The following is a 26,464-nucleotide window of genomic DNA, read 5'->3' on the forward strand; positions in this document are numbered from 1 at the left end:
TCTGGCTTAGCTGTGGGTTTTCTTTTGTTTCTGATTATTTTGTTATAATCACAGAAATGCTGGCTGGGAGGGATCTGTTAAGATTCTATCTTTTGTTTCCCTCACCCCTTCCTATCCCTCTTAAAAGTACAGGGGCAGAGGTTGGCCCAGGCATTGGAAGCACTAACAGAAGGTGCCGCAGTAGCTTTGGACTCTCCGGTCAGACTGAAGATGAGGTGGTATATCCCTTTATAGTGCTCTGCCCAAAGCAGTTGTTCTTCTGCCATTCCTTGTCTCTAGCTGGTGATTTATGAAGATGATGATGATGATCAAGGGGTTGTTTGGAGCAGGGTGGGAGGAATATTGTTTATAACAAACTAATACTTACTAATTTAAAATTTTTCAGTAGGCACATACCAGCAATGCAGATCAATCGCTGTCATCAGAGTAATCATCTGATGTCTTGCCAGAGAGGGCATGTTCCTAGTAGTTGAATAACAAATATTTTTACATGGTAACATTACTGTCTTTTAAGGAACTAGGAGGAGAAGTCTCAGAAAATTTGCAGTACCTCAGACTGAAACAGGGAGATTTTGATGGACTTAAGTCCTGCAGTGGAGTGACATTCATTCATATTGCCGTGTCTCTGGACAAGTTGTTGTGCCACGTAATTAAAATTTTTGTCCCATTTTTTTCTTTTATAACTTTTTTTTCTTTTATAACTAGGCAAATATTTTTCCATTTGTTGTAGAATTGCATAATGAGTGTTGTTGTTTGGAAAAGCAGCGAAAGTCTCTCTGTAGAGGCTGAATTTCAGAAGTAGGGAGTTTTACCTAAATAGAATGAAATGTTTCAGAAAAACACAATAGTCTTCCTGTTATACTTCAACAGATGTCTCAAGGCAAGTCATTTTATAAACCAACCAATGTGAGATGGATAAGTAGATAAAGAATTGTTGCATACAAAACAGCTTCTGTTTCTTTCCCCTGAAGGGTTTCAGGCCTCTTATATCGGCTTATGCTATATTTCAACATGGACAAAAATAAGTCTGGCTTCTCTTTGAAACCTTTTCAAACTAGCCATCTGCTTTGCCAGTCGTATTCAGATCTAGACCAGTATTTTTTGGGGGTAGGTAGCATATGAGTTAGGTTTTTTTTTTTTTTTTTTAACTCTTCCTGGTTCTTCTAGTTTTATAATCTGTTTTGTTGTATTTTTTTAAAAAGGGACCATTTGGCAGAATTATATTTAAAATAAATTTCTGGCAAAACTCAAAGCAGAAAAAAAAAAAGCTGCATAGTCCTAGCTACGTAAAAGGTAAGATGTTGAGTATTAGTGACTGTGTTCTTTGATTTCATACTTACTGGTTTTTAAATGCCAAGTAACTTGTGGAAGGGACAAGGGAGAAGAGAAATAAATGATCTCGGAATTATTTTTTGTGGCCTAGTGCCCCTTACAAAATGGACTTGTCAGCTGTAATTGCAAGGATACATGGCAAGAGTTTGTGTTCTATGAATATTGATGAAAAGATGTTTGAAGCTCATGAAAAATATATTAGAAAATACTTTGGAAGATGTTTTGGCTGGCTGGTTGGCCACTGGTAACCATGCAGTGTCAAAGAGCATAGTTTGTTTTTCTGCTAAGGTGTTTATTGTAGGAGGGAAGATATTCTTTTAATTTATTAAAGGACAACTGTTGACACTGATGTTGATATTGAGCCATCCAGGTCTTAACACTGTTGCAACAAAATGTAGCTCTTCAGTATTTTAGGTCTTGAAATGTGGACAACTTGGTGTTGAGGAGCAGATGCTTAGGACCAAGATAATGTTCCTCTTCAATGACTATGAATCAATATTCAGTGGCAGAAATCTGCTCTGGCCTTTGAGGGCACTGGAAATATGAATCTTTCTGATTGCTGGTGTCCTACCATACCCTCAAGTGACAGAGTAGAGCAAGACTGACAGAGCAGGATCAGCATGGTATGAGCAGATCTGACAGTTGAGGGGGTTTTACCTGTGGTTTGGTTCCAGCCACAGCAGGAAAACAGAAGGGGAAACAAACAGTCTTCCATTTTGCTGCGAGCAGAGCAGTGGGTGTTTCAGGTGACTCCGCAGGTGGATATTGAAGAGTTCTTAAACATTGATGCAGAAACAAATCTCTTACATGGAAATGTTGCTTCATGTCAAGTAGCAATATAAACCTGCTTTTGTAAGTAGTTCTAAATAAAGGCAGACATCTGCCTATGTCTAAAATTTGCCTACTTTCCCCAGTATGACTTTTAAACCTCACCGTTTTTGTTTTACAAACTTAGGTTGTGACTAGTTGAACCTATTAAAGATAACTGAGAAAGGAGGGAAGAAAACCCCCCTGAATGTTTCCAGCAGCAATAGTTGCAAAACCTAGACCATCAGCTTATTGCTGGATTATTTTTAGAGAAATACCCAAGATGTTTAGGAGCCTAAAGGCATTTGGCATCTCATCTTGCTCCTCCTCTTGCACCTGAAGGTGGCATCTGGGCATCCTGCTAGCACAGCATGTCTCATATGCTATTTCTTTCTTGTGTCGTCACTGAAGAGTTTAGAGAGCTGGTGTGTGGATTTAAGTTGTAGGAAGTGCTGACATTCCCATGCAGCTGCTGTCATTGCAGAGCCCTGATCTGATTGTTTGCCAGCATTTTCACATGACAATTCTTCTCTGCTGTAATACTCATGTTAAGCTGCTTGTTAGCTGGGAACTGTAGGCTGGAAATTTGGAGGTCAAAACTTCATTAAAATGCTAAAAACTTAGACTAAAATAATGTGTTTTACTAAAGAAATGTTGCTACAACCAGAAAGTGTATGCTTGTTTCCAGTATGAAACTGGAAAATATTGTTCCTTTTGGAGAGAAAAAAATTTAATATATTTGAAATGCATAACTTGCTACCAGAAAAAAAAGAGCTGAAGTTTGAACGTCTTGTTTGGGTTCTAGCAGTGTGCAGAGGTTTCACCTGACATGAGATCAAGGCTACAGAGATAGGTGCTACATATAGCTGTAGTATAGAGATTCATCAGACAATGTATAGGAGAAAGGAAACTTTATTCCCCTACACCTGATTCTTACCTGTGGAGACCTCCAGTATAGAGGCCCAGTGATCTGCCTGGGAACAGCAGCAAAGTTGGAAATTGAACTCAGGTGTTGATTCCCAACCAAATGCTTAAACCACAAAAACAGCCACCATCTCAGATCTTCCTTCTGAAGTGAGGATGATGTGGTGGGGGTGGAAGAGTTCACCTGACGTAGGAGCCAGGCTGAATTAAAATGTCAGTCCTCTTGATGTCGCTCATTATTTGGAAAAGAGGGGGGAAAAATAAATATAGCATTTTGTTTGTTTGCTTAAGGTTAGGAATTTCTTCAGCTATATCTTGCCTAGCCATTTTTGTTGCAGTTCAAGGAAAGACTGAATACTTTTGATAAGAGTAAGATTGATGTGGTGGTTCAGTACTCCTGGAAAGAGAGTATTCCTATTCCCATCTGTACACTTTTATTACTTCCCTCGTACTGTCTCTGGCACTTGTCTGGCCCTTTGTTGAGCCAGTTCAGGTTACTGGAGGGTTTCAGTTGTCACTACAAAGCATCCAGGGAGCCCTGGAGTGAGAGCCGGGGAAAGGGCGAGACCTGTGCCTGGGAAGAGGGATGTAAGAGCAGGGCTGCCCCTTTTGGCAGTAAGTGAGCTGCTGTACATCTGGCTTTGTGGAACTGAGTTGTATCCCACAACTCTAGCATTTTGGACCTTCCCTGTTTTCCCCCCTCCACACCCATTTGCTCCCTGCTTTGATTTCTTGCTGTTTCCTTTGCTGCTCTCAACTGTTTTGCCAGTCTAGGCTATTTATGGTTTGGTTTACCTAGAACCCTCCTAAAAGTTCGTTTCTGCCATGTTACCTGTGGAGAGGATGAAAGAAGGGATATAATCTTTACCAAACTGAGATGTGTGCTATCCTGGTGAGTAAAAACAGACTTCATGCTTCTTCCTTCTGTTTCTCTCTAGCAGCCTTACTTATACAAATGACTTGGCAGTGGTGCATTTGGCCCTAGTCGCTTGAGAACTTAGGAAGAGAGAACTGAACGAAAACCTTCCAAGTCTAGTGCTGGCATTTCCACTGAAAGTTGTTTTCTTGCGAAGGATTTATCAATGGCAGTGCAAAATTTCTCTGCTGCTCTTGTAAATTTGCTGTAGCCACGTGAAAAAGTTCTTAGAAGCTTTGAGTGCTGTACATTGGCAGTCTCCAATAGCTTTAATGCCATGGGCATGAGCCCAGCATCCGCTCTGGATGGTGATCACCAAGCGACTTCCCACTGATAATGGCTTTCAGTTGGAATTCACTTGACCCACAACTGAACCAGTGACCTAGAGGTGAAAGGCTCAGGCGTTGTATCAAATTACTAATCATCCAAACCATCTACATCTTTCAGGCTGTTGATTATAGAAACTCTTCAATTTCTTGAGCTATCTTCCATGCCATGTGTAGATAATTGGGAATGTTGTGCTAAACTATGGAGCTTGCTGGCCGACCCTGCTTGCTCATAATTATGTGAGATATAGTCTGTCACTATCGAGAGACATCAAAAGAATGTCACTTCACCTATTAATCTGGATGCATCTGCAGATTGCTCATAATAAAGGTAATTGTATATTGGTGCCTTTTAAGTTATCAAATAATGTGAAAATTTTTTGGGTACCTGAGAATTCAAACAGTTTCTGTAGTCTTTGTGCATTGAAATGAAACGACTTAATTTCTAACCTTATCTTAATATGTATGCGTTTAGTCTAATTTACTTTTGGAATACTTGGAATATGGATCCTATGATTCTAATTTTATAGGAATCACTGTGTTCTTACCCCTAACAGCTACTTGAAAAGGTCAATGTTTTATGAATAATATTATGATTATTCATGTGTATAATTATCAGTGTCACAAAATAGGATGCAAAAGTCAAATTTTCATCTCCTACAGGTGTATAAACCTAAAGGAACTCTGCTGGCTTCTGTTAAAATTTGCAGTGATTTAACAGATTGTGGCTTACTTTATGGGTTATATTTAAATAAATTCTGTTACTGTGATGTTTATATCTGGTGCTAGAAGCGGTAAAGAACATAAGAGTAGTATTTCTTTGTAGTATTTCTTTGTCATATCATGCATGCCAGACTAACACTTTTACTTTCTGTCTTTCTAATATTTACGCAGTATTTAACTTGACCAACAATGTGGATCTGGAGAACACCAAAAGGAAAATGGAGCTGTACCAAAAGGATAACAAAGAAGTCATTCAGAAAAATAAGATAAAACTGGTTAGTTCATGTCTCCTCTCCCTTACAATTTTTATTCATTAGTTAAAGAATTAAAGGATTTTCAAAGCGGACTACTTCCTGTGATACCTTAAAAACAAGTCAAAGCTGAAGGCACTATGCAGATTTCACTTTGTGTTCAAAAACCAAACTATGCTAATAATTCTGCAACACTGATATTTAGTGCTGCTTAAAGAGATTAAATTGATAGTTGAAATGTAGTTATGCTTCATTTTGGGAAGAGTTTAAAAAGAGGGACAGGCAGTAAAGTCTGCATCTAATACATCACCACCGCATGTGTGCTGCCAGTGTCGTTGGACAATATCCAGGAGAGACCAAGTCCATTCCTATACCAGGACAATAATTCCTTTCTCATCCAAAGGAAAAAAGGAATCCAGACGCAGACATTATGAAGCTCCCAGGAGAGAGTTGTAAAGTTGAGGGAAAGCACAGGTCTGGTTTATGCAAAATTTAAAATGAAAGATGTTGAAACAAACATTAAAACTTTTGTTCAGGAGCTGATAACAATAACATCAGGAGTATTGTATACATGATCTGTATGCAAAACACATGGTTCTTTGAAGATTTATTAATCTAAAATACAGCTCAGATATCATTTTGTTCTTTAAAAATAAACTTGCAAGCATTTCTTTCTGTAAGAAAAGTTTAATCTGTTAAATATTTTTGCAGTATAAAAATACACATTGTTATCGGTTTTTGAAGGAAAATGTCTGCCCAGAGTGTGACATAACAAGGTTTTGTGTTTGTATTCCAGTTGCACTAAGGACTTGCTTTCAAATCAGTAGGGGTGAAATCCTCACTCCCCTGAAGTCTGTGGCAAAACTCCCAGTGATTTCTGTAGCTCTAGGATTTCACAGGAGGAGATTGGAATCTGAAAAATGTTTGTTTGAACCTCTTCCTTTTAAAGGCAAGGAAATTTCCCTAGGGGTCCATCTCTGATCTGTTATCCTGTCTCTGACACTGTGCAATATCCTATGCGTCAGAGCTTGAAGAGACCTGCCAAATCTTTGGCTACATGTCTGTCTTTAGAGTGGAGGTGCAACCTCTAGGGTCACTGTGAGAACAGTGCGCTTTGCCTGCAGCCCACCTTCCCTTCATGTACGTGACTCGCAGCCAGCCTGTGCACTAGCTGTGTGATCATATCAAGCAGCACAGTAATACTCTGTACCCACCCAAGCCCCCTGGGCCTTCTGTTTTCTGTACTGTACGGTCTTGCTGTGCTAGAGGCTGTCTGGTGGAAGCTGGACAAGCCTGCGTGAATCCAGACTTACTGGAGATCTGGAGACGTTTCTTTTCTTATTTCTTATTCAACAATTGAAACATAATAATAGACTTGATGCAGTTGCTATTACAAAAACTGCATGATCTTGCCCATAAATTTACCGCTCTCCCAAAAGCTGAAAGGGTGCTTTCTCTCTCTAGCTCTTTTTGGCAGGTTTTGGAATGACTGTACTCCTTACATGTAAAAGGTGTCCTAATTTCTCATCTAAACACCTTATGGCCAGTCATTGTCCCTTCATTCTTGGACTGACATAATTTTTTCTGTCCCCTGCAATAGTTTGCTTCTGAGGAATATAGATATTCCCTGTCCCTCTTGGTGTTTTTGTTACCCTTTGCCTGTTCCTGGTTGAATTTGTGTTTGGCAAGCAGAAGGGACGAGAATTGAATGTAGTATTGTAGCAGAGATCTTAACAGCCTCTTAGCAAAGAACACTTTTTCCGTGTTGAGATGTGTGATCCTAAGGCTGTTCTTCTCTTGTAGCACTGTCTTATGTGAGGTTCAGAATCAGTAGTGATCAAGTAGTGCATCAGGTTTTCTCCTCTTTGGTTTCTAACTGATTAATTAATGTCTCCAAATCCATGGTCTTGTAAGTTATTTTCACTTCTGTGACTTCTGTCCTCATGACTGTGTCATTCGTTCTCACAAACCAAAATATTAAGTTACTGAACCTGTCACCTCAGGATTTGAATAACTGGCTGTTGTTCTGTCAATACAGGCATATTTTTCATCTCTGTAGCCAGCTCCTCATGATCTTGCTACTCGTGTACTAACCCAGATCTCTCTGAATTTGATGCGGGATGCACAGAAAAAGTTTAAGTACACAGGTTTGGATTAGAAGTTGCAGAACTCTTGGAGAAGGAGTTCTTGTCATTATAAATTTATTTTTATTATAGTTAGTTCAGTCAGCATATAGCCTTCATTCTGAGTTGACTACAATTTTCCCAAACATGCCTTTTTCCTTAACTGTCTGCTATTCTCCAGTCACAGGGTGACTCGTTACATCCTACTTTGTTACTAGTGTTTAATTTCATTCGCTGCTTTGGTCAATCTTGAAATAGTTTTGTCTGAACTCCATGATGTGGATATTTTAAGTCCTCTTGATTGTCCTTTTTTGAATGTGGCGAAACATTATTACGCTTTCTACTTACTTCTTCCCCTTGTCGTCTTGAGTTTACTCCAGGCTTCGCTGTGATCACCTTTATTTCTTCAGATGTTGGGACTGTGTCTGAATTATCTTTAAGCTTGACACAACCATTGCTACCTATTGAGCTTGTTTCTGTTCTCTTTTACTGTTTTGTTTGTTCTTCCTTTCAGAAAGGATTTGATCTGAGTTGTGATAATTCTTCCTTCTTCCTGTAGTCTGATCTGCTTTAGGTTTGTATATCAGTTTACTTATTTCTGACTATAATTCTTCTGGGCTGGTTCTTCAGACTAGGTCTATCCAGTGCTTCAAGTTTTCTTCTGTTTCAGTGCAAATTCCAGGCAGTCTTTATACGTAAATGTGGAAGAGGTTTGGAATATCTTAAAGACCCTGAGCATTTCGGTTCTGTTGATTGAACTACCTAGATCCCTTTAATTCTCAGGAATAACCTCAGTTGGAAACTTGGCAATTCTTTTTTGTTTGTTTCATTAAATCTGAAGAGAATCCAGTTTCAGGTGGTCGCTGGTTGGTGACCAGCTCTTTACCAGTGTCACTGCTAGTTACGAAATGAAAGCAGCTTCTGTTGTCTCGGTGGCAGGTGATGAGATGTGTCAGCTCCTGCATCTGGGACCCACTGGGCCTCACTGGGACCCACTGGCTTGGTATGCCTGGTAAAGGGACGTTTTTCAGCGTATTCTGCCGTATATCAGATCGCTTTATGATATAACTTTAGGTGTGTTTTTTTTTTTTTTACAAGAACAGATTTTATGAAGCTCTTGGCTATAGTAATGTTTTTCTGAAACGGCTTCCATGGATTTAATCATCCATTTAAATTTTACAAAATTTTAATTATATCTGCATTTTTACTCAATCTCCCTTTGCTTTGATAGTTTTGGTGGGGAAGAGTTAGATGATGTTTTCTGTATGTTAATTGTCCTATACCTTCTCACCACCAAACTAATATTCTTTTGATTCCCTCTTCTGTATAAAGTTGTTTAGCTGTAATCCTTTCCCCCCTGTCTTTGAGCCATCCTCTTTTTTCTTCCACTATGATTTTCAAATACAGGAGATTTAATAGTTTACAGGTTAAAAAAAGACTTCTCAAGAAATAAACCCCGAAACAAAAACTAGTCACTGTGTACTTATTTCTTTCTTTTCTTCTCTTGTGGCATATGACTTCAATCCAAATTATAGGAAAAAATCCTCATTTTCTGGGAATGTGTCATTTTTTACAGTTCATGCTTAAATATGTTTTGGCTTGTAAGCTTCTCTACTAATACTCACAGATTTGCAATTTCCTATTTTTCTTCTACATCACTGTTAAGAAGCATGCAGTGTACTTTGCACATAAGATGCAGCTGATCGGGGGGTGATCAGAAACAGTATTGTGGGATTGTATTTTTGGTCACCTACTTACATCACTTGAGAAGGAGGGTGTGTGGGAGCAGAGAGCGGGGCCTTCATTTTAGACTGAAGGTGTAAGGAAAAGCCATTGTCATTCTCTGACATTTAAAGAGCCAAGATCCAAATGGTTACTGCCTACTGTGGAGAGCAGCAAGGAAAAAAAATTATCTAACTTTGCACTGGACAATAAGAGGAGGTACAATCATCATAATCACCTCAAAGTTGTACCTAAAATTCTACCTTGAGAGGTAGAATTCAGTGTCATTCCCATTGCTTGGTCTGTCCTAGGTCCTTTGGTAGGCAATAGAGCTTGTGGGTGAGCTTTGTCCACCCAAAGAGGAAGATTGCTATGAGTTGATTTCTGATTTTCATTTCAGACGCGGGAGCAGGAAGAGCTGGAGGAAGCCTTAGAGGTAGAGCGACAGGAAAACGAACAAAGGCGACTGCTCATACAGAAAGAAGAACAGCTACAGCAGATGATAAAAAGGAAGAATAAGCAGGCACTCTTGGATGATCTGGTGAGTAACAAAGCCAGAGTCTTTGAATGCTCAGTAGCAGAGCAAACATCAAGTATGTTGACATTCACCTCTACCACAGTTAACTCTGTGGAATTCACAGATCTGCCCCTTTCTGTTTCCCTGTCTTGCATGTTTTGTGTTGCTGTTCTCTCACCTATCATTCATTTCAGTGTTACAAACTATTCTGGTTTTGGTAAGGCAAGGACCGAAGGAAGAGTGATTCTGGGATTCATAGACCAAATTGGATTCAATGTCCCAAGTGTCCAGTGCTAGTTAGAAACTAATTCTAGGAAAGTATTCTTGGTTGTTTCACACAAAATTAATCCTGGATGAGATTGTAGCAAAGAATGCAGAAGGTTTTTTGGGTATTTGAAGAAGGCTCTTTTCCTGGTTCCACCTGTTTTGATTTTCTTGTTCTTTTCTTTTCCTGATGAACTTCCATTGAAAGCTCATTTCTTGTTGCTAATTGACAAGTGGAGGTATATTTCAGAAATTGCTTTAGTGAGTTCAGCCACTCTACTACTTTACTTGGTGGATATTTGACTGCACATCTGAAGAAGGGCTAGTATAAAAGTCTAGATTCCTACTTAATTCATTGACAGTATGAAAGCCCCAGGCTTTGACTGTGATGAAGGATGGCTTGCATTAGCATAGCTGATATGGTGAGTACTCCACCTTGAACTTGATGTATGATGGGTGAGGTTCTGTCATGTCTGAGGCTATGTAACTGCCTGCTTGTTTTGCCTTCAGCTGATGACAGTTGCATCTGCTTTGGTGCATGGCTGATCATGCAATTTGTGAGGGGGGTAGAGAGGAGCTACTAGGTTGGTTCAGCCATAGTGTGAACTCTTACCACTCTTGGCTTGTTAAGCAGTCCTGAATAGTGGTTGATAGTCTAGTGTGTTGAAGCAAAATGGTAATCAGGAGCTACTTCATGAGCTCAGCCACCTCTTCGATGGGGAGATGGTGGAGAACAGGGGAAAGTAACCTCATGAATTATTCAAACATTAGTCAACCCTTCTTGAGTCAAAGCACCTAAATGATAGGTGGTCCCTTTGTATTTAAAAACTACTAAAAGAAAAAGATTTTTTTGCGGAGTGTGTCATGTTCTTTTACTGTGAACTTTTTGTGTATGAGTGTGTTTTAAGTGAACGAAGCTTGGATTCATTTGAGGATTGTATAGATAACTGAAAAAAAACTCGGGTTACTTCTGGAAATTGTATTGATCTTGTCTCTGGCTGAATTTACTACTGATTCTGCATCTGAAATGCAATGATGATGTGTGGGCACAGAGAAAGCTCAATAAATGTGTTATTTAAATAAGCTTCAGATCTCAATTTTTTTTAATACACATGTCTGTACAGACACGCATGTACACACATTCACATGCTCTAACACCTATGTGAACAATCTGTGTGTAACCTTGAAGGAAATCAGAAGAAAGAAGTATGTATGCATGCATACGTGTGTGCAGCTATGTCGGTGTGGTTTAAAGCTGCCTGGCAGATGTAAATCAGAATTTCTCTCTTACTTCAGTTTATTTTGCATTAACATAGCATTAATTCCTGCTATGTATTCTCAGTTCTTATTGAAGATACAGATGCTTTTCCTGGAAAAGTAGAGTTCCTCTTTGAACCAGTGCAGAAGGCACCGACATGAAGAGAGAGCATCGATCTGCGCTTCAGGAGTTTCAGGAGCTCTCCTGAAGAGCTGCCCTTTCCTAAGCCAAGAGTCTTGGCAGCCTGTCACTGGTTTTGCTGAAGGGAGCTGGTGTTTCATTTTTTTTGTAGACAAAGGCAGTGATGAGAAGAAAGATTCCTTGAAAAATCTCTCAAGGCTGTAACTTTTCATCCAGCAGTCTTTTTTCACTCTAAAAGTGCTTCCAATCCACACAGTTGGGAATAGTTTGAGTGGTGGATCAATTAGTAAAAAAATCCACTATGAACTTGAATTTAACGGCTCAGAATAGGGATTTTGATCTGGTTTCTCACTTCTTTCAATACTGTTCTAAAACACACCTTTAATTTACTGGAGACCAATGACCAGTGGTGGTGTGTATTTTTGTTTAGTGTTTGGTTTGTGGTTGGGTTTGTTTTTTTATTTTTTTATGCAGCAGTTGGTTTTACTGGAAACCTACTTCACCAGATGGCTTGAAGAAAGAATGGTTATAAATAATCCTTAAAACATGACCAAAATAGGTAGTTTGAACTGTGATTGCATATGTATTGCTATTAAAATGTATCTCAGTATTCTAAAAACAACAGAAAGGTGATTTTTTTTTTAAAGGCCAAGGAAGGAAACAGGGCAATTTTAACTTGTGTCTGGGCTTATGAAGGGGCACTGTCAACTTATATTTGAGCCAAGTCTTGTTTTGTAATACTAAAGGTTTATAAAACCAGCACTGAATTGTTTGTATAATGACTTACAAAGTCTCTGGAAAACCAGCAGTTGTTAAACAAATAAACATTTTCTATGGTCTCTAAAATCCTTCTAATGCTGTGCTGCAAATCTGAGAATGAAGCTGATTGTAAGTAAAACTTAATTGACAAATGCAGCAAAAGCAAGCATAAACAGTAGCAATGTAAAGAATTACATTAAAAAATGTTCTTATATCTATGGTTGCTGGCACTGTGCTAAAACAAGAAGGATTAAGTTTGGCTACAGTGATACTAGTGGCAAAACTACTGCTGGCAGGATTGTGAGTGTAGAGGAAGGTGGGAAGCTGACATTTCACCTGTTGGCTTTGAACAGTCTCTTTTGGATACATCACTTGGCATTGGGAACCTACAGCTCACTCAACCTGGGTCTTGTCATTTTTTTCCAAGATTTGTGCCCCCGGCCCCCCCCCCCCGTGGTGCAGGTAGAGATGGTGGGTCTTTCCTTTTCAAGAAGAGAATTCTACCTTTGGTGCTTAAATCTTTATGGTTGAGGAGATGTGCAGTTTCTTATATATATTATTTACAGTATTATCTTATTGAGTAAAAGTCTCAGTTGGGACAAAAGGGTAGAAGAATACTGTCCCATCTTCAAACAGCTTATAGTTTAGATAGTCCAGGCAGGGAGGAAGGTGCAGAAATGTTTGGTATCTAAAATATTGTGTGGCAGGCTTTGGTCCCTGGTCAGCCTGAGGAGTTCAGTGGGTCATACAGAAAGGACTGGACCTGGGCCTGAGGCTCCATGAACCCGTCCTTTGCTGGGAGCAGGGGGGGGGGAGGCCAGTGTCACTTGCTGGAAAGGTGAGCAAGGTGTTGCAGGCTACTGGAAGAGCAATCAGGTGCTTTGCCTAGGCTGTTGCCTGTTTTGCATCCCAGTACTAAATTAAGCAGATTTTATATCACCTTCCTTGTAAGTGACCTATTTTACAATAAACCCAGTCACTTTAAAAGCACAACACCTTGTTTTAATTTAGGCTTGTAGTCTCAAATGCATTTTACATATTGGAAGAGTTGTATGTGTAGTGGCTTTTTTTTAACCTTGTGGACTTGGATAATCGGGGCTGAGTAAAATATTAAAGCACTTGCTTTATTTATTGTATAAACTCTCTTACCTGTATACAGAGGGTTATAGATCTGCTCTTAGAGGTCTTCTGTGTTGTGGGATTTGCACCCTCCTCTTCAAGAGCCTGTACTTGCCAGCCGTGAGCAAAATGGCATTGCAGCACACGGCAAATAGGCAGGCTCTCCCTGGGCCATGGCATAGCTTGGAGTCAAGCAAAGGGCAAGGTGCCTTAAAGACATCATGTGTCCCCAGTTTTGCCAGAACCTCAGGGTTTTTGAGACAAATCTTTCAAAAATTTTTTGCAAATAACTAACTCTGTTCATACTGTTAGACAGTTTGTTTTCCCATACAGAAAATTGCTAGGATGGATAAATGCTTATAGGATTGGACCTTTCATATGTGTTAATAGTTAACAGAAGGGCTGTGTGCGTATTAGAAAGGACAAACAATCACGGATGTGGTGGCTGGCTGGCACAGTGTGGGTTTCCCACAGTTGAGTAATCTGGTTACTGGTCATTTTGTGAACTCTTGAGAAGTTGGTAGAAAAATTGGCTTCCTTTAGTTATTGTATTAGAAATGCAGTGCATGTTTAAGGAATATGAGAGGGCAAAACGAACCAGAGAACGCTTCACACTCTTCCCTTCTCCCCCAGCATATTAAATCTGATGATTAGAAGGATCCAACATCCTTAAACTCTGCTGACAGCTAGGAGCATGTGTTGCTGCATGGTGGTTACAGACATGTACAACACTTCGAAGATGCAGAGTATAAACTAGTACATTCGTGGTCCAAATTCTCTCCCAGTTTTACAGAAATTAGATATCTCTTATTACAATCTAGGTTTTTAACCTCTTCCCTCCCCTCCTCCCGGTTAATCACAGAAATGTGGGTAGGATCCTGTGCCTTAGTTGTTGTAGTTGTGACTCTGGACCAGATCTCATCACGTGAGAAGTTTTTGCTTTTAGCACTTGCAATCTAGTCATAGTACAAAGTGAGTGTAACAAAAAATAGAGAGGAAAGAGGACTGAAGAATGATCTGAAAAGTCAGTGTACAACATGACTGTTCTTTATGGTCACTTCAGAAGATTTCTCTGGGATACCATGAGCATCTTGCGGCATTAAAAACTTCCAGCTTCTTACCCTGAACTGTTCTAAGTTAAAAAAAAAAAATAAAAAAATCACAGTCCTGTTTATTAAAGTTTGTTTGGTTTTGCATGTAACAAATACAATTCATAGTTCAGTATTTGCTTGGTTCTGTGAAACAGAAGTACGTGTGACATTTGAGGGCCTTAAGAATGAAGTACTGTGCTAGAGCAGCCCAGGGAGAATCCATCTGAATTTCTTCCCTTCTCTCAACTTTATGGTCACTCTAGCTAGGAAGTCTCAAGGATTTCAGTGTGCGTGTGGATAGTCACATTAGTTTATTAGAAAACTACTTGGCCAATAATTTTCTGACTCTCTTAAGAATGCAGTTACGTATATGTATGTAAATAATCATTCTGTTCTGCGAGTTTAAGTAGTTCATTTGCTTAACTATTCATTTTATTACTTTTTATATATTTTTTTAAAAATTGGCTGACTTCCCTAAAAATAAGTTGGTGAAGGAGAAAATAAATATGCTGTTGGTTGCACTTACAATAGTGCCATTGTGCAAGGCAGAGCAAGGATCATTTCCAAACGGCCTCAGGTGAAATCTAATGGGAAACAATTTCAAACTGGTCTGAGTTCATTGGTAGAAAGAATGTGTCTTAGATAAACATCTGATGCAAGTTATACTACTTGGTATTATTCCTTCTCTGATTAAGTTCTAATTTTTTTTATTTTAATAAATATAGTTGCATTGGCCAGTTGGAATAAGGAGCCTGTTATATTGTCTTTAATGTGGATTCTATAAAAATGGTTGTTTGCAGGTTACTCTGATTTATGAGGTTGCTGCAGCTTTTTCTTATTATGGAAAATGATCGTTTTCTGTGAACTGTCTCTCATAGAGAGGATACTTAGCATTACACTGCTCTGCTAGTGATGGCCTTTCAGACACAGCTTACTGTTTTGAAGAATATGCAGCGTTAATTAACGTTTGTTTTGTTTTAGCATTCAAATTTGTTCCTCATATATTTACAGGAGAGCTCCAGTCTTCCTGCTTCACTGCTTTTAGCTCAGCATAAAGACAGATCTACTCAGCTAGAAATGCAACTGGAAAAACCCAAACCTGTCAAACCAGTCACGTTTTCCACTGGCATCAAAATGGTAAGACTTGTTTCTTTCCTTTTTTTTTTTTTTTATGCCTTTCAAAAGACCGAGGACTTCCTCATATGAAATTTAGAAGTTCTTTAAACCTGAGTTGCATATTATATGAAATGGACGGTTCTATTCCATTTAAATAAGTAATTAGGAATTAATCTAAGATTTTCGTCATTCTGCTAGTTGGAATATATGAAATACTTTCATTGCATAGTTGTGAAAAAACAAGCTATGTCTTTTTCCCTGACAAGCTGTGGTATACTTTGAATTATTTTTTTCTCATTTGTGTACCAAATCTGGAAGTTGAAATTTTGGAAGTTCAAGAGTAGGCTGCACTTTCTTCAGACTTATTTTAAGCACTAGCATAACCTGTGAGTATGAGACGGACAATTTAGAAAATGGTGCTGAGTGGTTTCATTGTTGTTGGATTCTAGGAAGCAACAAGTATTTTTGCAAATGTGTTACTGCTACAGTGACAGCTAAACATCTGTCAGCATTCCTATTCTTTATCACGACATGGTACAAGAATGCATCAGCCCGTGTGTGGCAATGTAAAGTTTTTTTTTGGGGGGCGGGGAGAAGGGGGAGTTAGGGGTGGCACCATCACTTACTGATCTTTTTTGCACCTAACTGGTTTCCTGTTTTGTTTTAAATCTCTGCAATTTTTTTAGACTTTGTATTTTAGAATTGATAATGGTAAACAATGTCTTGAACCAGCACACTCTATACCCTCCTCAACAAGCCAAGAAGTCCACAAAGCAAAAACCTTTGCATCAAACTAGTCTCCCATCAACTAATCAATTTATTTTGTCAGGGTTATCTGTGCTGTGCTTGTTACCCCCGAAAGAGTTCACAATGTTGAAGTATTTGCAGCTTACTTTTCCAAAAGTAGAGTCAGCTTTTGCAAAGTTGTGCAGATTGTTTTCTTGTTTTCCTGTAGTACAGACCGTATCTTCTTCCTTTTTCTTTTAAAATCCAAGAGTCTGGGGAGATTGATATGCTTTGTGAGACATTTTCTGTTTGTTTAGAAAAGCTAGTGGGCAAAAAATGTTTATTGTTCTGTTTTAAAAAAAAAAAAAAGTTCTAACTGGATGCCTGTACTTTTTCTTGCTGTTAAAATATATTGTCAGAATTTCTTAAAGCTGTTGGCCTTTCTTCTGGAAAAAGGAAGAAGATAAGCTTATGGTACGTGATGAGGACAATGGAAGTACTTTCTAATGCATTTGTAAATGGATATTAAATGCAGTATGCGGTAGTGAACATTTCAAATCTGCAGCCCTAAGTAGACTTCATCCAGGAATGGTGAAAGACTTGGATGAGGAGATTTCTAGCATCATAACATTTAAACCTTCACGTTTGGAATAATAGGGATACTCTAGATAACTCTTTATTACTTTATCAGGGTTCAGCAAGTGTTGAGTAGATGACTAATTTAATTTGTTCAGTCCTAGACAAACGAACAAAAAACCTCACCCTGACTGACCTTAGTCTTAGACTAAAAAAGAACAACTTCAAAAAAAAAAATAAAATAGAAATAAGTACAGTTACCAATAAAGTTAAGGATAGGAGTATTTGAAGTTGGTGACTACTAGTTATGGAAAATGGATTACATCAAGCAAAACAGATTTTACAGCAATAAAATTACAGATTTTGTTGAGAAAGATGAATGTTTCCATATTTTCTTTATAGGGTGCTTGATTTAGTTACTACGTGACATTGATTTTTAGAATTACATAGAAATTACACATTAATAACAATATTGAGATTCTGGACAATAAATGAATTAACTGGCTAACTTGTAATTCCTAAAGTAGTTGTTGGTTACTACAGTATGGGGATATTTCTGTGGGTGTTCTGCTAGGACACAGTTCAGTGTGGAAGCATATGTTGAATTTCTGTGGGCGACATGCAACTTGGCAGTTTACAGGGCTGCTTTGACAAGCTGGCCTCATTTGAATGAAATGTGTTTTAATATGGCTAAATGCAAAATTATAAATAGAAAAGTAAATAACAGCCTCTGTGAAGAGGATTTGGAGGTTTAGCTAAGCAAGTAAACCGGTTTGATCCTTGGCTGCAGCATGTGTGTGTAAGGGGGTTTGGGTATGTGACAAGTACAGCAATAAGCAGGAAAGGACTTTTCTTCCTGAATGCAGTATCGGGAAGACTCGGGGACTGAAGAGTTCAGCCAACTGCATTTTGAATGCAAAAATCAGAAAGAATGCAAAGAGGAGCCACAAAGGTTCATTCAAAGGCAGAAAGATACGCTTCATACTGCGTTCTGCCTCTAGTTTAAGAGAAGGTTAAGATATGACTGAATTTATAGTACGTACCTCCTTAACACAGAACATGCCAAATCTGAACAGTGCAACAGCAAATGTAGCAAGAACCAGTAACCTTAGTTAAACAAATTAGGTCTTATTTGTTCCTTCAGTTCCTACTTAGAACCAAAGTTAACACACAATGTTGCAGTAGTTAATTTGCCTCACTGTTAAAATTGACTCTAGAATGCAATGAAATCTCTTTAATTCTTGATGATTTCAGATTAGGATGCGTCTTGGAAAATTACTGTAGTCAAATGCAAATTGTTTAGCTCAGAATGGAGTTAGTTTTGTAAAAACTAATTGTACATGCTTTGGTGTGGTTGATGATCCATGACAGTGTATTCTAGTGACAGCGTAAGGTGAATTCCCACCTGGGCACTCACCTGGTAACATGCTTATTTTCCAGGTTGAGTGTTTTTCTAAAAACTGGAGATGCTCAGTCCATTCATTTCACATAGGTGCACACCTGAAATAGGTAGAGCTTTTGTTGTGCTACCCTTCAAGGGCAGCACTCTATAGTTGCTTTAGCTCTGTTCCTCTCTAAGCCATGGGGTTCACACCACTGATACTGGTGGGGGCAGCTCTAGGGGGAGTACTGAGAATTCCTTAAAAAATACAGTTCTAATTAATGCTCTGTTTGGCTCAACAGTTCTGCAAATTAAGTATAGTTCCTGTGAAAAGTCTGGTTTGTGCTTGCTGTTAGTTTCGGCAGTACACATTTAATGATTCACTATGTACGTCCTTCCTCTGTGCTTTTATTTTTTCCTAATAGTTTGGCCACTGACCTTTTCTGGCAGGTGTTTTCCTTAATTTTGTTTCAAAAGAAGGGAATCCAGACAAAGCTAGCTGAGATGCTGGCTAATCTGGAGCTTGTGTTTACACAAAGGCTATAAAAATATGCCAGTTGTGGCAATCCACATCTTTTTTTTTTTTTTTTTTTTTTTTTCCCCCCCCAGCTTGAACATGAGTGTTTTTCCTGGTATGGTCTTGGTCAGAGATGTTCTTCAGCCTGACTGATAATTGGACATGTTTCTGGGTTTTTGAATTAAGAGGCATGCCTGTTCTAGTCTTCTGGGCAATGCTCAAGGAAGTTGGCTCATTTAAGGTGTCATATTAGTGCTGTGGAGTTCCTGTGCTTGCAGGGGGAGGAGGGAGTTTCTTGCACTTGTAAGCTAAGCAAGAGCATCCCCTATAGCACAAGACAGACAATTAGCTTATGGGCATAGGGTCTCCTTCATTTTCCTTCTGTTAAATTGGGGGGTTTTTGCTCCTTTCAAGTGGAAGCTGGTTTTTATTTGCAGTCTGCTCATGAACTTTTAAATTTTATTTCTTTAAATTACATCTTCTATGCACAAAGTATACCTTCCTAATCAATCAGTTTGATTTGTCTCTAAGTGGGGGGAGAAAGTGCTTCAGAGTTTTCTGCTTATCATGTTCATCATATCAAGAAATACACTTTCAGCATATATAGATATTTAAAAGTCTTATTAAATCTAATCTCAAATCAGTGTAAAGCCCCAAAAGAAACTGTAGCAATCTTAATTGTTGCAGTAGTGTAGCTCTAAAAATACTATTGCCTGTCAATGCTTGTACTTTAGATTTCAATAGCCATCAAAAAGAGCAAAGGCTGTCATAAATGAATGACATTTCTAGGACTTATCAGGGTGTGCAAAACAAATCCAAGGTCTGGCTATAAAACTGTTCTTCTCTTTCTTGGTGAACATAGTGACCATTTCTGGTTGGGAGGTGGCTTTAATGTGAAGTTAATTTTGACGTGTAAAAGAGGTGCTCATATACATTGCACATGAATGGCAAAAAACAGGAATTAATTTCATTACGGTAATTTAGGCTTTTTTTTGTCTCCGGTGTTTACAGGACTGTAAGAGCCTTTTGGTGCTTGTAGATTTGTGCTTTATGTTAGCATTGTGGTTAAACGTGTAGAGGTGTGGATATATTGAACTGGGAACACGAACACCTTTGAGTGTGCAGCCCAGCTATTTACATGTTTGTAAGAAAATATGAATGCCCTAGACTGGCTCAGCTGCATGCTCTCTTCAGCACGTTTCAGGCTGCATGCCCTGTCCCTTTTCTGTTCCTTCCAGTTTTATAATGTTTCTTTGCTACTTCCCCCAGCCTCCCAGGAAACTTAGCCTCTGGTGATGGTATTCTTGAAGTAATTTCATGTAGTTAAAAACTCAATTACCTCTAATTGGATTGCCCAAATATGCAGGAAAAGAACATAGGTGTCCTCTGGCCTGCTACCACTTGGGAGAGTTTGCCTTTTACATTTTATACCCAAATACCTCAGAACGAATATAATGCATCATTGACCATTCAATGTCTATAATGCTTTTTGTTTTATTACTTAATAGCAGTGGGAATATTTATTAATAGAAATATTAGTGCAGAGTGGTGTATGTGCTTCGTCATTACCAGGATGGTCACTATCCCTCTGAATTTGCAGTTTAAATAGATGTGTCAGGGAGGGAGGGGAACCAGATGCCCGGAGGGGATGTACCCGCCCAGGATTAGACAGCCAAGCAGTGCTGGAAGGAGGAATAGGATCCAGCACTACTAAATTCCTAACCTCGTGTCTCTTCCGCTGAGCCGGGCTTCATCTCCTGTCAACAGCACCCCTGAATGGCAGCGAATTAAGAGTGAAATATCTGCTTCAGCTTCTGCTTCCCTGTCCAAATAGCAGCAGCAATGTTATGTTTAACTTTCAATGTGTCTGAATATTACCAGGATTTTATTCCAGTTCTTGTAGTTCCAGGCCGTTAGTAGCTGAATGCTGGGGAGAGCAATGTGCAGTCTGAAGCAGCCAGAGCTTGCAGGAGGGAGCAGACAAATCAATATTTCAGAGGAATGGATCTGTGTCAGACACAGGATGTCTAGGACACCTCAGGAATGCACGTTACCACTAAGCTGAGCATAACAACTGCTAGGGAATAGATTTTGTGCAGCGTTACACTTGCAGTATTATTCTAATGGGAAATAACATTTTTATTTTGCGTTATGTGGAGCTATTTCTTTTAAAACGTTGACCTCATCAGCTCAGGTCAAATTAACTGTTCTTCATTATTGCCTTTTCCTACAATATTGCTTCCTGTGCAAAAAACTGCTCAGTGGCTGCTCCTGTTTTTCAGTCTGTTTCTTTTATAGCTTGCGGAGCAATTATCCAAAATCCTGTTCCAAATGCAAAGAAGTCTGTCAAAATACCTTTTTAATCAACTGTACTCCTTCAAAGTTGCTTAGACATATGCCAGGTACGCTGAGGTAAGGGAGCTGCATGTTGCTCTACGGTTTAGACTGCAACTATGCTGCAGGTCCCAAGAGTGCCTTGCCACCCTGCCTGTGTGACTGGCAACCTTTTCAGCCTTCCAGCCTAGCTTTGCCAATTCTTACTGCTCTGGTTTGGTTGGTTGGTTTGTTGGTTTTGGTGTGGTGGTGTGTGGGTGGGTTTGTTTTTGTTTTGTTTTGTTTTTTTTTTTCTAAGTGCTTTTAGTATTTGCCTAAAGTTAAAACATAAATAAATAAAAAAATCAAGCCTATTTCCTTCCTTCACTGTTAGCCCAGCTGGGCTATCTTCAGGCTGAAACACTTCAGATGGAATTGATTTCTGAGATGTATGCCAGTCTAAGTTTAACTGGTGTCTTGTTTTTAATCTTCATTTGGCTCATAGTATGCACATTTGTTTTTTGCAGCTGGGTGGAATATTTCCCTTTTCACAACACTTTGCAGTTTAGAATCACAACAAAATCACAACACTTATTTTCAAGAGGAAGTAGTGTGTTTAGATGTATATGTCCTCTCGGAATAGACTTACTTGTTTCGGAGAGCATGCATGTAAAGGTGAAATTTAAAAGGTAAAAAAAGGTAAAAATCTAGTCTTCCAGCAGGAGTCTGGCTGAATCTATACTGTGAGGCTGCTGCATTGCCCTTGCAGCCTTGGCATCTGTGTGTGTGACGGCTGCATCCCAGCTCAAGTGCTGGGATATGCTGGGCTGGCTGTCAGTCCTGTGAAGCAGAGTCCCATTGCAGATGAAACCCAAACGTGCCAGTGAGGGGGGAGCCACAGCGCTTTCCAGCAGGTCTCTGGATGAAGATGCTCGGAGAACCAGCACCGCTGGCCAAGCAGCTTCCCTGGAGCGGAGATTCACAGGGGCTGCGTGTTTGGAGAGCAGGTGCACGTAGCCCTGTAACACCAACTCTGCAAGTGGGATTCTGCACTTGCTAAGCTCCCTCTTACAATTCTTAGCAAGAATATATTTCCTGGTAAGAACTACATCTTGCTTTAGCTTTGAATTTTTGTCATCAATAACAGTATCTTGTTTTTAACAAAGAGCATTGCATTGATCTGCTGAGAAGGATGCCTGTTTCTGAAAAGCAAAAAGGGAAAAGAAATTGTGGCTGCTGGATCTTCACTATCTCTGACAATACGTGGGCACGGAATTCAAATGAGTGAACTAAGGGACACCAAAAATGCTGACTGATAGAATCCACTTTAGGGCTAACGTGCTGGATTTAAGTGATCTAGAGTCCTGTGACCTGCATACTACTTGCTTAAATCTCCTAGGATTATGTATACAATATGCCTGCAACTTCCGAGTAGCATGATGGAGAATGATTAACAATAGTAAATATATTTGTCGTACTAAGTCTCTAGCCCTCTATTTAAATAAAGCTGTTTTGTTAAGAGTCAAGCACATACATGCAGAACTGTGCTTGAAGTTTTTGAGCTCTGGTTTTGAAGTGTATGCCAGATAAACTTTATTTAAGTGATCTATCATCAGAATGCTTCCTGTAGTAGCTGAATGCTGGGGAGAGCAATGTGCAGTCTGAAGCAGCCAGAGCTTGCAGGAGGGAGCAGACAAATCAATATTTCAGAGGAATGGATCTGTGTCAGACACAGGATGTCTAGGACACCTCAGGAATGCACGTTACCACTAAGCTGAGCATAACAACTGCTAGGGAATAGATTTTGTGCAGCGTTACACTTGCAGTATTATTCTAATGGGAAATAACATTTTTATTTTGCGTTATGTGAAGCTATTTCTTTTAAAACGTTGACCTCATCAGCTCAGGTCAAATTAACTGTTCTTCATTATTGCCTTTTCCTACAATATTGCTTCCTGTGCAAAAAACTGCTCAGTGGCTGCTCCTGTTTTTCAGTCTGTTTCTTTTATAGCTTGTGGAGCAATTATCCAAAATCCTGTTCCAAATGCAAAGAAGTCTGTCAAAATACCTTTTTAATCAACTGTACTCCTTCAAAGTTGCTTAGACATATGCCAGGTACGCTGAGGTAAGGGAGCTGCATGTTGCTCTACGGTTTAGACTGCAACTATGCTGCAGGTCCCAAGAGTGCCTTGCCACCCTGCCTGTGTGACTGGCAACCTTTTCAGCCTTCCAGCCTAGCTTTGCCAATTCTTACTGCTCTGGTTTGGTTGGTTGGTTTGTTGGTTTTGGTGTGGTGGTGTGTGGGTGGGTTTGTTTTTGTTTTGTTTTGTTTTTTTTTTTCTAAGTGCTTTTAGTATTTGCCTAAAGTTAAAACATAAATAAATAAAAAAATCAAGCCTATTTCCTTCCTTCACTGTTAGCCCAGCTGGGCTATCTTCAGGCTGAAACACTTCAGATGGAATTGATTTCTGAGATGTATGCCAGTCTAAGTTTAACTGGTGTCTTGTTTTTAATCTTCATTTGGCTCATAGTATGCATATTTGTTTTTTGCAGCTGGGTGGAATATTTCCCTTTTCACAACACTTTGCAGTTTAGAATCACAACAAAATCACAACACTTATTTTCAAGAGGAAGTAGTGTGTTTAGATGTATATGTCCTCTCGGAATAGACTTACTTGTTTCGGAGAGCATGCATGTAAAGGTGAAATTTAAAAGGTAAAAAAAGGTAAAAATCTAGTCTTCCAGCAGGAGTCTGGCTGAATCTATACTGTGAGGCTGCTGCATTGCCCTTGCAGCCTTGGCATCTGTGTGTGTGACGGCTGCATCCCAGCTCAAGTGCTGGGATATGCTGGGCTGGCTGTCAGTCCTGTGAAGCAGAGTCCCATTGCAGATGAAACCCAAACGTGCCAGTGAGGGGGGAGCCACAGCGCTTTCCAGCAGGTCTCTGGATGAAGATGCTCGGAGAACCAGCACCGCTGGCCAAGCAGCTTCCCTGGAGCGGAGATTCACAGGGGCTGCGTGTTTGGAGAGCAGGTGCACGTAGCCCTGTAACACCAACTCTGCAAGTGGGATTCTGCACTTGCTAAGCTCCCTCTTACAATTCTTAGCAAGAATATATTTCCTGGTAAGAACTACATCTTGCTTTAGCTTTGAATTTTTGTCATCAATAACAGTATCTTGTTTTTAACAAAGAGCATTGCATTGATCTGCTGAGAAGGATGCCTGTTTCTGAAAAGCAAAAAGGGAAAAGAAATTGTGGCTGCTGGATCTTCACTATCTCTGACAATACGTGGGCACGGAATTCAAATGAGTGAACTAAGGGACACCAAAAATGCTGACTGATAGAATCCACTTTAGGGCTAACGTGCTGGATTTAAGTGATCTAGAGTCCTGTGACCTGCATACTACTTGCTTAAATCTCCTAGGATTATGTATACAATATGCCTGCAACTTCCGAGTAGCATGATGGAGAATGATTAACAATAGTAAATATATTTGTCGTACTAAGTCTCTAGCCCTCTATTTAAATAAAGCTGTTTTGTTAAGAGTCAAGCACATACATGCAGAACTGTGCTTGAAGTTTTTGAGCTCTGGTTTTGAAGTGTATGCCAGATAAACTTTATTTAAGTGATCTATCATCAGAATGCTTCCTGTGCACTCCAGCCCACAGACTGAAGTCTAAAATATTTAATTGGGTTCTAGCTTTACTAAGTAATTACTGTTATATCAAAGTGCATAAACATTAAGCACATTATGTCGACTTAATGAATGTTTTTCCTAATGTAGGTAAGAAATGGTTTTGGGAAAAAAAACCAAAGTAAATGACAGTATTTGTCACTTCTCCTCCCCTCACTTATACAATGCTGGCCTTGGGAAAGGAGACTGGATTTTGAAAATGCAGTTCTACATCTCCCCATGTATCTTTGCAGGATTTCTGTCTGGAATGCCTTAGGAAAGATGCCATCATTGTAATGAAAGTGTTCGTTGGACAGACATAATCAGAACTGCTTGACCTGATTCTGTTTTATGGTTGGGCTCTCTTATACTGTTGTGTTAGAATAAATATTTCTTCATTTGCTTTAAGGCTCCTTTACATGGTTAAAGCAGCACATGTTTATATACACATATTAGTATAAATACAAATTAGGCCCATAAGTTTGCACAGCGGTAATGACTGGAATTTAGTAAATGAAATAGTGCCAACACTGTTAATTGTATGGGAGTGAACAGCGAGACAAATGTACTTATTAGTAAAGTGGCTGTAGCCAGCAGTGGAGCAGATCTACCCTTTAGCTGTCACTTTTTGGAATGTAACTGTTATTATGGTTTGATTTTTTTGGGGTTTTCTTTTTTTTATATTTTCTTTATTTTTTTTTTAGTTTTGTTTGATTTTTTTTTTTTTTTTAAATCTCCTGTTTGATTTATGGAGTTGCCCAAGAGCTTGCTTGCTGGACTCTTTACTATCACATTTCAGAAGTACATCTGTGTCATGCAGTGCATTGGTTTGGTCCCACAGGAAGATGCTGCATAGGGTAAGGCTGGTAGGCTCTTTCCTAGGGAAGAGGCTACTGGAGGGGTTCAGCCAGGCTGTCGTCGGCTCCCCTGCCCATATGGCAGCGGGCGCTGTGACAGAGCAGCAGGAACTGGGCTTTAGGTCCTAATGTAGGATGACCAAATTCCATCCTAAGCAACAGCCAGACCTGCCACTAGCTACGATAGCACAAAGACATGTTGTAAAGTGATCTAAGGAAAATGCCATTTAAATCAGCCTGAGATCTTCCTATTTCTGAGTGTTATAGCTCTGAATGTGCTATTGCTTGAGTAGGTGTTACTGTGAGCAATAAGGAGAGATCTGACTGAAAGAAAGAAGGTGGCTGAGAGTCCAAAAAAACAGCTGGCAGGGAAATAAAGAATAATAAAAAATTTCTCAATCATTGTTTGTTTTGGAAAGATCATGCTTTAAGCACATGGAAATACTTTACACATTTGAGAAGTGCTGACTTCCTACATGCCTTGTGAAGGAACAGCAAATCATTCATATAATGTAAACACATTTATAGATTGTTCCAATATAACTTTTTTCAGTGCTGCTGTTCTTTTTAACAAGATACAATTTAGTGCATATATGCTCTTTTGATGCTATGCTTTGGCTAAGAGTTGCAAACATCATAAATGTTAAATATTAGAGTTTGTGCTAAATGAGCAGTGCAAAGTTATTGAACCACACTTTCAATGCAAAAAGTTGTTAAATAGTGCTGCTTGATGCTCTGTTTAAACATACCAGAAAGTAGTGCTAGGGTGAAACAGAAATAAATAGCTTGTCTAAAGGTGAGTATAAGTGGTCTCATTATGTCTTGATAGAGATGATATAAAAAAAGAGAGCGGACAGAGTTCCTCTGTAAGGGTGGAATTTTAAGTTGGGGAAGAAAAATTAATAAAATGAGAAGCTTTGGTGCCAAAATTGCAGTGGGTGTTTGTGGAATTGTATAACCACAGGACTGGGTGGGGGTCTGGAGAGGTCATGGGGTCCTTCCCCCCCCCCCCCGCCGTAAGGGGAGGGAC

The 26,464-nt window shown here is 39.3% G+C and overlaps 1 protein-coding gene across 1 annotated transcript in view; it reads left to right on the plus strand.

The window, feature by feature from the left end:
* Positions 1-26,464, plus strand: part of MNAT1 (MNAT1 component of CDK activating kinase) — a 95,953-nt gene that overhangs the window by 9,278 nt on the left and 60,211 nt on the right. The window contains exons 4-6 of the mRNA XM_009644619.2: positions 5,200-5,303; positions 9,525-9,665; positions 15,285-15,410. Of these exons, the coding sequence (XP_009642914.1) occupies positions 5,200-5,303; positions 9,525-9,665; positions 15,285-15,410 (371 nt within the window). The remainder of the gene's footprint in view (positions 1-5,199; positions 5,304-9,524; positions 9,666-15,284; positions 15,411-26,464) is intronic.

This window comes from Egretta garzetta, unplaced genomic scaffold, assembly GCF_000687185.1.
Source record: "Egretta garzetta isolate BGI_Z169 unplaced genomic scaffold, ASM68718v1 scaffold858, whole genome shotgun sequence".
NCBI classification, from domain to species: Eukaryota; Metazoa; Chordata; class Aves; order Pelecaniformes; family Ardeidae; genus Egretta; species Egretta garzetta.